This window comes from Dromiciops gliroides, chromosome 6, assembly GCF_019393635.1.
Source record: "Dromiciops gliroides isolate mDroGli1 chromosome 6, mDroGli1.pri, whole genome shotgun sequence".
Taxonomy (NCBI): Eukaryota; Metazoa; Chordata; class Mammalia; order Microbiotheria; family Microbiotheriidae; genus Dromiciops; species Dromiciops gliroides.
The window spans coordinates 249,213,552-249,223,944 of record NC_057866.1 but is presented as its reverse complement, the minus strand read 5'-3'; the positions used below and the strand labels follow the sequence as shown (position 1 = coordinate 249,223,944).

Genomic DNA, 10,393 nt, shown 5'->3' with positions numbered 1-10,393 from the left:
GGTTTGAGTGGTATGGCCCCAGCACCCCAGAATGCAAGTATACTGAAGCTAAATTACCCTTTTCAGCATCCTGATGGAATGACACCATTAGGTTTAAATCCCTGACTTCTCTGCCTTATTAGGAAATACCCTTACTTTACTGGTCCTACAACAAACAGAGCAGAGTCCTATGGTATCATGCTGCCCCAGTGTCCAAAGCTGTTTAAGTTTGAGCAGTGAGAAGCTGTAGGCTTCGATAAGAACTCAGGTGCTCTCCTCTCACCTTCTCCAAATGGGTTTGGCCCTAGAGTGGCACATTAAGGTGTGGGTTGGCAGAGTTGCTCCACTGGAGTTGATGGAGGGTTGTGGATCATTAGGCAAGCCTGCAATTTGTGCTTTCTTCCATTCAATTTTCCAGGAACTTATTATTCAATTTGTGGTTAGTCTTTTCCAATATCTCAACTTCTTTCCTTGGAAGGAACATTTTTTTTGTGTGTGTGGTGAGGCAATTGGGGTTAAGTGACTTGCCCAGGGTCACACAGCTAGTAAGTGTCAAGTGTCTGAGGCCGGATTTGAACTCAGGTCCTCCTGACTCCAGGGGCCGTGCTCTAGCCACTGCACCACCTAGCTGCCCCAGGAAGGAACATCTTTAAACAGGCTTTGGGGAGGCAGCTAGGTGGCGCAGTGGCTAGAGCACCGGCCCTGGAGTCAGGAGGACCTGAGTTCAAATCCGGCCTCAGACACTTGACACTTACTAGCTGTGTGACCCCGGGCAAGTCACTTAACCCCAATTGCCTCACTAAAAAAAAAAAAATCAGGCTTTGGAGAGGAAGAGGTTGGAAACTAATCACAGACAGTAGATTCCAGCAGTTTTGCTTCTCCTTGCCCCACTTTCCCCCCATTTAGCTCCCGAATTCAGAAATGACATCACCCACTTTTACACTGCACCCCTCCCCCCACTTTTGTAAGTTCGAGTTTTGAAAGATATTTAGTTTTCCTATTTTTATATTACCTTCATTTCATAAAATACATCTCCTTTGTGACCCTTGTAACAAAATACAAAATGCGGGGGAAAGCAGTGTAGGAACATCAATCCAGTCTGACAGTATATGCTGTATTTCACACCCATAGGCCCCCACCTCCGCAAAGGGTCTCAAGTTGTACTTTCTCCATTTTTCTCATCATAATGCCACCTGCTACCACTTCTCCCACATTGAGAGACAGGACCAGGGCAGCTCAACCCATCTCTACGACGAGCTCTTGCGTGCACAGATTCCTCACCTCTGGATCGTACGACGAGCTTCCGGTGCTCTCCGTTCCCAGCCCCTCCCCAGCCCGCCCTAAACACGCCTGCGCAGTGACGACTCCGGCATGGAGGAGACGAAGATCCCGCGCATGCGTCGTGACGTCAGGACGCTCGACGGCCCGGGTCGGGGGTCGGGCCGTGAGGTCGCCACGAGGGCGGGGGTCGCGGGCGCTTCCCCGGCCGCGAGGCTGGGCTGCCCGAGGAGCCCCCGGAGCCGCCGGGGGGGGGGGGGTCTCCGCAGGCGCCACCGCCGCCGAGCGCGTGTGACGGAGATCGATGAGGAGCCCGCCCCCGCGCCCGGGCTGGAGAGCGGCCGGTCCTAGCGCCGCCCGCCGCCTCCCGTGGCAGGCCCGGCCGAGGCCGCAGCCCCCGCAGCCCGCCGCCCGCGCGGCCTAGCTCCCCGAAGCGCCTCGGGGAGGCCGATGGCAGCACGCGGCCTGGCCCAGGCCCTCGCTACTGTGTGTCTCAGCGCGAGCCTGTCCTGTGTGACCGGCAGGGCCCCCGGCGGCCGCGCCTGCGCGCCTCCGCAGCTCCCGGGGCGGGGGCCGCCGTACAGGTACTTCCCGAGGCCGGCCCCGACCCGCCGGGAATGCCCTGCCCTGCCCTGCCCTGCCCTGCCGCCGGCCTGCAGGCCGGGCCCCCGCAGCGCCCTAGTCGGGGGGAGGGGGTCGTCGCCGGGCCCCGTCCCAGTCGTGATCCGAGCGCCCCCGCGCCGGAGACTTCCCCTTCTGGCCGACAGAAGCCCCGGCTTATCTGGACACGGGGTGGGGGGTGCGGAGGGGCGCTCACATGCCAGCGAGGAAGCTTACTCCGGAGGGCTTCTCTTTGTAATTAGTTATTTAGTATTTCGTTCCCCGCAATTACACCTAAAGTCGCCTTTTTAACAGCCTTTAAAAAGTGTTTTCAGTTCAAAAGTCTCCCTCCCCACTCCCCTCATAAAGAAGGCAAGCAAAACATTTCCATCTTTTTCTTTGGTGAGGCATTTGGGGTTAAGTGACTTTCCCAGGGTCACACAGCTAGTAAGTGTCAAGTGTCTGAGGGTGGATTTGAACTCGGGTCCTCATGAATCCAAGGCCGGTGCTTTATCCATTGCGCCACCTAGCTGCCCCCCCCATCGTTTTTTTTTTTTTTTTTTTTTTTTTTTTTAGTGAGGCAATGGGGGTTAAGTGACTTGCCCAGGGTCACACAGCTAGTAAGTGTTAAGTGTCTGAGGCCGGATTTGAACTCAGGTACTCCTGACTCCAAGGCCAGTGCTCTATCCACTGCGCCATCTAGCTGCCCCTCTCCATCGGTTTTTAATTAGGCAAATCCAGAAACGATGGTTTTACCTTTGAATGCTCTGTTTAAAATGTAAGAAACAGATTTACTTAGTTGATTTCTATAGATACTATATTGTAACGTAGGGCTTTGTTTTATTATTTGCTGTCAGGTTTTACTACCAATAGCTAGGTATACTGTTACTTTTTGTGTTTGTATCAACATATATATGTATGGTATGTGTATATGTGTGTTATACACCTATATGTATATACACAGATAGGGATGGAAGTTGGAAGTCCTATGCCATTTCCTCTGCTCAAAACTCAAGAATGGAACAGACAGATCCGAAAGTATGCCCATCCCTCTGGTCAAAAAACCCCCCCAAACCTTAGGAAAGACCACACTTCATTATTTTAAGGCTTCCAGTTTCCACCCAAGGAACATTGTTCTCAGTGTCATAAACGCTTAAGGATGTAAAAGGAAACCTTGTCTTGATCCAAAAAGAAAGTTCTGCATTTGAAAATACTTTTATGAACCACAGCTCCCAAGGTTATATAGAGAAGCACACCCTTGAGCCTTGCGGGAGCAGAAGATAGAATGTGGTTCTTGGAGTTGATGTCCTGAGTTCAAATGTGGCCCCAGACACTTGCTGTCTGACCCTGGGGCAAGTCACTTAACCCTATTTGCGTCAGTTTCCTCATCTGTAAAATGAGCTGGAGAGGGAGATGGCAAATCACTCCAGTATCTTTGTCAAGAAAACCCCAGATGGTGTCATGAACTTTACTGAAAAACTGAACAACAAAATTGAGGAAGGTCTGGACTTTAATTCCACATCTGATACCTACAGGCTGTGTAAAATCAGCCACCTTCAGGAACCATTCACTTGTCTTCTCAGTCATTTAGTCTGCAAGTATTGATTAAGCATTGACTACGTACCAAGGATTGTGCTAAAAGCTAGGAATACAGAGACAAGAAACAGGGACAATTTGCATACTGTACATACTAGGTGTCTACAAGTGTAAATGAGAAATCTCAGAGGAAAAGCATTTGTAAGGGGAGGGGGAACAAAGAAGAGTTTCTTTAGTGGAGCAAGAAAGGCCTCTTGAAGGTGGGATCTGATCTGAGTCTTGAAACCAGGGAAACCAGGAGGCAGAAGTGAGAAGAGAGCCGTCCAGGCATGGGGAAAAGGTATGAAGTTGGGAGATGGAGTATCGCATGCAAGGACCAACAAGAAGACCAGTGTTGGGTCATAGTATAATAGAAGTAAGGAGACTGGAAAGATAGGAAAGTCAAACAGGACATTTCACAGAGGCCCTGTGAGGGCTGCTGTGGGAGAAGAGAAAAGGGGGCATATACCAGAGATAAGGATTGTCCACAGATATATGGTCTTTGTTCAGGTGAGGAGTTAGGGGTGATTCCAAGGTTGTGAGATTAGGAAGATTGTGGTGCTCTTGAGTCAGAAGAGAGAAGTGTTTTTGGGGAAAGGTAATAGGTTCTCTCGGACATGTTGAGTTTGTGGTGACCATAGGATCACAGGTGTCCTCTGTCTACAAAGCACCAACTCCCTTTTGATGCCACCAATCAGTCATTGGTGATTCTAAACTGGATGTCAGGAGAGAGAATGGGGCAGGAGATACATAAATCTGCGAGTCAGCTTCATAGATAAGAGAACTGTACCTGTTGCCTGAATTTAGACATCAGTTTGACTAGAAAATGCCAATAAGCCAGCATTGATCAGAGTACAGATTTTATTACACTCAGTGTGTGTGATCTATCTCACCAGCAGGTGATGGGAAGATATACCATTCAGCATTAAGCTAGTAATAACTGTATATTGGGGGGCAGCTAGATGACTCAGTTGCTAGTGCTGGTCAGGAAGACCTGAGTTCAAATCCAGCCTCAAACATGTACTAGCTGTGTTATTCTGGGCAAGTCACTTAACCTTCATTTGCCTCAATTCACAGGAGGAAATGGCAAACCACACCAGTCTCTTTATCAGGAAAACCTTATAGACAGTATGGTCTGTGGAGTCATGAAGAGTTGGACATGACTGAACAACAATTTATATGTTACATGAAACAGAAAAAAAAGATGGCTAATAATAATACAAAAATAAATTATATTTGTCAAGGAAAATGCATATTGGTGACAGGAGATGAATAAGAGATAAGTCCTTGTTATAAGCTTGGTTTCACTAAATCAGAGAGAACTACCTGATAGGCTAGTCAATGAAGGGAACATGAAATTTTCCTTTTTTTTTTTTAAATAGCAATTAAGTCTTTTCTACCAATTATGGGGATCAAAAACCCCCCAGCAACCCTTAGAAAGATATTTAAGAGAACCACCTGTTGCTCCTGGTCCTAGAGTTTGTGCAGGGGTCATACACTGTAAAATCGCAAATATAGAGTAGAATAGAGACAATTATGTTCTAAAAATTAACTTTCAAAACCAGGTAAACCAGAAATTCTGTCACATTACCCCCTTTGATCATATATCACATAATACACGCATCTGTATTACGTTCCTGTACATCCTATCGATCTCTTCCCTGGATACCTTAATATAAAGTTTCTGGCAGGTGTTTCCCCAGGCACGTACAAGAATTGTGAAGCATTGGACACAACATTAAAGTAAATTAATATTATAGCAATTATATGTATTATTAAACACAAAACTTCCTTGAGCCTGGTTCCTGGCAACCAGTCCCAAATGTCCAAGTCTGTCCCCTTGTGTTAAATCTCCAGACTCTTCTCTAACTCCCCAGTGAAATTTCAGTGCAGGATAATGGTAAGGTTTTGGTCAAACACATATGCGTAACGTTCAATTAATATCTCTTTTTACAGATGAGGAAACAGTCAAATAGAAGTTAAATGATTTGCCAAGGGTCACACAGCTAGTAAGACTCTGAGGTAGAATTTGAACTCAGGTCTTCCTGACTCCAGGTCCAATGCTTTCACCACTGTGCCACCTAGCTGCCCTATTTTCCTTGGAAATTCTTTATCTAAGCGGGGGTTGGTCCTTTATCACTGTTCACAAATTGTTCAGTTTGTTTCACTCAAACTCAGACATGTATCCCTGAGTCCACATCTTGGTCTTTTTAAAGTGGGATGTCAGTTAACAATACCTGGAATGCATCTTGTTTCTAGGGCAGATTTGCAGAGGGGTTTCTTCTAATAGATTGGCTTTCCAGGTTCCAAGCCACTTCTGGAGGTTTCCTAGGTAATACTACTTAAACTTGCAAACAACAAGACTTAGTACAATTTAGTAAGGCCTGACAAAGCCCGAGTACGTTGTTATCCTTTCAGTAATTAGTTCATGTAGTGAAAGCCAGCGCAAGTCTTAGGGAGTTTACTTTATGAACAATATGACTTTAAAAAGAACATCAAATTAAGCTACCTGTAACTCACTGGAAAGTTTGAAGAGTTTCCATCTTCATATGTGACTTGTTCTTTCTGTTTTTACCTGAGCTCTGCATATTATATGGATATAGTTATCAATAAGCTAGAGGAAGAATCTTTAAAAATTCCTTCAGAACATGACTATAAAATAAGTCCTTTTGTCTCTTGGCATTATCAAAGAGACCTTTAACAGGAATTTTTAAAAAACTCAGTTTCTTCTATGAGGTCCCAAAATAAGATAGAAATGTGTTTTTTTTTTCTTTTTTAAACATCCATTTAACCATCTTGCACAATCTTTACCTAAAGCTAAGCCCTTTAGGATTATGTGACTATAAAAACTCAATATGTTTAATGAATTTATATCCAAATATTTTGTATGAAGCATAGCCAACTTTTACTAAGGGAAGGAGGAGAAGTGATCTTTATTATTTGCTTAGGGCAAGCAGCAACTTCAACAGAGTTAAGTAACAGAGAATTTTGGAGTCTGTATTTATTGTCTCCTTGGAAAGGCAAGCTACTAAAAATATATTGATCTTAGAGAATGACAGTATCTTTCTGAGTCATCCTTTGTTTCTTCAAAGTGTCAAGTGAATGCTTTAAAAATCTTATTGAACCTTTCCAGACTTATTAAGTGGTTTGACAATGGCTCTTGTACATATCATGTACATACATTTAGGCACAGTAGTTTAAGTTGTTTTGTGAAGCATTTATTTCTTTACTCATTACAAAAATATTTAAAAGTTTCTTGACACCTAATTAAGACAATTTTATATGTGAAAGCCTCAATCTAACTTGATACTTTAAAACAATTTTTAAAACATATCCAAAGACAGTTACTAAAACATTTATTTAGGCATTTGTGTGGATAGGTATCTGAATATTCAGTTGGACCTGAAAGAAGGTCAGTAATTCTTTATTATATTATATTCAGAATAAAATTTAAAATATGTCATTTAGGACCATCATCTTTACCTTTTCCATTGTTTTTCACTGACACAACAGTTGAAGTTCTAAGGCTACTAATACAATCACAGTTATCCTAGAGCCTTTAAGTATGTGCTTTTACCTAGTGGAAAACTTTTGAAAGCCAGTCACCCATATCCTAGCTCTCAAGTGGAAACTATCTAGTTGCTTTCCCCAAAGTGAAGCTTACTAATTTGTTAAAAATTAAAACTTGTACGTATTTTATGACATCACAACTTTATCCTGTGTCCCCTTTGAAGATACATGTTGTCCTCATATCATTCAGAAAATATGTGATACTGTAGAGAACTAAACTTATACATGAATATATAACTATTAAACCAGTGAGAAAGAGATGGCAAGTTTAAGGAACCTGATTTTTCTCAGGTTTCGTAGAGTAGGAAGTTGAGACAAGTAATAGCTACAAAGTCACAACAGTGAAATCAAATCAGTAGAGTTCTTTTCCTTATATCCTGTCATAGCAGTTCAAAGATGCTGCGTAATTGTAACCAAAAAACCCATGGTCAGAGAAATTTACTATGAAAGGAGATAATAGGTTTGTAAGAAAATCAGGACTGTTCCCTCAGGCCTAAGCCCAAAGTCACAGACTGACCTATTTTAGGTATACCACAGGAAAACTCCCTTAGTTCTGTTTGATTTCAGATGTCTGGATCCCCATGCCAAGACTACTCTCTTTTTACTATTAGGAAACACTGTTTTCCAGAGCCAAGACCTAGCAAGCAAGCTGTGCCCTGAGCTTGGCATAACAGCAATCCTTTGTACTCACCCTCTGGATGAACTCAGCCACAGCAAAATTGTTTCATACCAGCACCAGTTATTACCATTTGAAACAGCTATTCATGAAACAGAGGTTTACATTATAGGGTATCATACCCAGGTTCAGGTGGGAAATATTTCTGGGAAGAAAGGAAATAAAAGTGGAAAAAAATTCAATCAATAAGATCTTTTATGACTATCTTCTCAAACTTCCCAGTTATCTACAGACACCAGTAGTATATTCCAGAAGGCACCCTCTCTGAGCAGCTCATAGCATTTCCCTTGAATGATAGAGTACTGACTTAACCACAGTTATATCTGAATTCTATGGTCAGGTCAAATCAAATCACTGTTACACCTCACATAGCAACTTCTGCTTTGAGTTCAAAGCAGGATATATTTTTTCATATTACAATAATATTTAGTTAAAATAATAAAACATTTTTTATCAGATCAACAGTATTTATCATACAGTAGTTTCCCAAAATCACAGTATGAGAAATTAGGCATAATTCTTTTTTTTTTTTTTTTTTTGGGGCAGTGGGGTGTTAAGTGACTTGCCCAGGGTCACACAGCTAGTAAGTGTCAAGTGTCTGAGGCTGGATTTGAATTCAGGTACTCCTGAATCCAGGGCAGGTGCTTTATCCACTGCGCCACCTAGCTGCTCCAGGCATAATTCTAATATAAAACTTTTAAAAACAGACTCAAAACGTCACTTTTCACCAGGTGAATGACATTAATCCAGTTGAATCCATTTCTATATAATCTTATAGAAAACATAATTTTGTGAATCTATGCATTTTATACTAATTATGTTGAGACCAATATAGAATAATTAAAATCCAATTGTACTTATAGTTACAAAAGTTGCTCTTAATTTTGCAGTCAATAAACATTTTACTTTAGTGCCAAGTTTTAAATGTATTTTCTATCAAAATAGGTTTTTCTTATAAAGGGTCAAATAAGACAGTTGTCTTAATAGGGAAAAACACATCCTATTTTATATGAGACTGCATTACAAAATTTGGGGGGGGGCGGGGCAATGAGGGTTAAGTGACTTGCCCAGGGTCACACAGCTAGTAAGTGTCAAGTATTTGAGGCTGGATTTGAACTCAGGTACTCCTGAATCCAGGGCTGGGCATTACAATTTTTTAAGGGCAAATTCAATAAAATCTAATCTGGATTTATATGGTACTTTGCAGAATCTCAACTTCATTGTTAGCACTAAAAGTTATTTACCCTACCACCTTCAGTAAGTCTGTTTCCAAAGACCATTGTATTTACAGTCTTGCATTTTCAACTCCTCTTTTGGGGTTCATGAGTGTCTTCTAAAGCATGGAAATTGCAAGCACAACTCCAGTTATATTGTAATGAAATTATAAATATATATATATTCCCCTCATAATGACTATACACTTCTATTGAGAAAACTGAGGCAAACAGGGTTAAGTGACTTGCTCAGGATAACACAGCTAATAAGTGTCTGAGGCCATATTTGAACTCAGGACCACTATGCTACCAGCTGCCCACATCTACAAAAACTAGTTTTCTTTATAACACTGAAACCTCTTCAAAATTAGCACAACTTTTATTATGCAACAAGATTAATTGCAAAACCACATTTTTCCTGATGAAAATGGAAATTTCTCTAAATTTGGAGAAAACATCTCTAGAAAAGTAACCTTAGAGATCAGAGAAGCAGTTACAAGACTGAAGAAATAGACTGTCCTCAGTCTGCATTTTATTCAACAATAGCACAAGACCGCCTCTTGAAAGAGTCCACCACTATATTAAGAACCCTCCATTAAACGATTTCAGTTCCTTGTCGGTGACTTGGGTTCTAATTCAGTAGGCAAATGAGTTAGAGGCAGCTACAAGTTGGAAGTGGATAGACAGATTTAGAGTCAGCAAGACCTGCGTTCTAAACTCACCCCAGATACCAGCTGAATGACCCCGGGCCTGTCACTTAGCTGCTGAAAGCTTCAGTTTCCTTATCTGTAAAAGGATGATGATAATAGCGCCTACCCTCTTCTTTCTTCATCCTGAGGGCTCCTATACAACAATTTGAGAATTATATATACTGTATAAATATTAAACTAGGATATGTCAGAATATAATCACTATGAGATGGGTTCTGAGGATGAAATAAAATCATAACTGTAAAGTTCCTGGCATAAAGTAAGCATTGTATAAATGTTAGCTATTATTAGTCGGTTAAATCATTCACAGAAGAACACAGGGGTGACGTAAAACCTACTTGGAAAATTAATTTAACCTATTTCACATAATTTGCTAGGATTTAAACAAAATCCTTTCTTTCCAAGGTGGAGAGGAGAGTTAATTGTATTAGGTGGTTCCTAAACACCACATAAACATTCCTTAAGAGCTTATTCAGAAAGCGGTCAGTGAAGTGGGGCTGAAGCTCAGGAGAGAAACTAACACTGAATGTGTAGTTCTGGGAATTATCTGCATAGAGGGGGAAAGCGCCCAGAAGAGAACCGTGGGGAACACCTAAGGGTAGTGCGTGTGACCTGGGTGAAGATTCAGCAGGGGAGGCTGAGGAAGGGTGGTCAGACAGGTGGGAGGAGAACCAGAGGGGAGAGACTGGAGGGGAGCACTGTGCTTAGTACGTGTCTGCTGAATGCATGGGAAATAGGGGACAGTGTTGTTTAAAGTGTTGGAAAAAATGTTTTCATTGGCACTTCTATGT

The 10,393-nt window shown here is 42.2% G+C and overlaps 1 protein-coding gene across 2 annotated transcripts in view; it reads left to right on the top strand.

Moving 5' to 3' along the window:
• The first annotated feature begins 1,475 nt into the window (after nucleotides 1-1,475).
• NUDT9 (nudix hydrolase 9) overlaps nucleotides 1,476-10,393 on the top strand; it is a 30,774-nt gene continuing 21,856 nt past the window's right edge. The window contains exon 1 of one of the 2 annotated variants that reach the window (XM_043971111.1): nucleotides 1,476-1,841. In XM_043971111.1, coding sequence (XP_043827046.1) covers nucleotides 1,708-1,841 — 134 coding nt within the window. In that variant the 5' untranslated portion in view covers nucleotides 1,476-1,707. The remainder of the gene's footprint in view (nucleotides 1,842-10,393) is intronic. The other variant, XM_043971110.1, reaches the window with a different exon arrangement.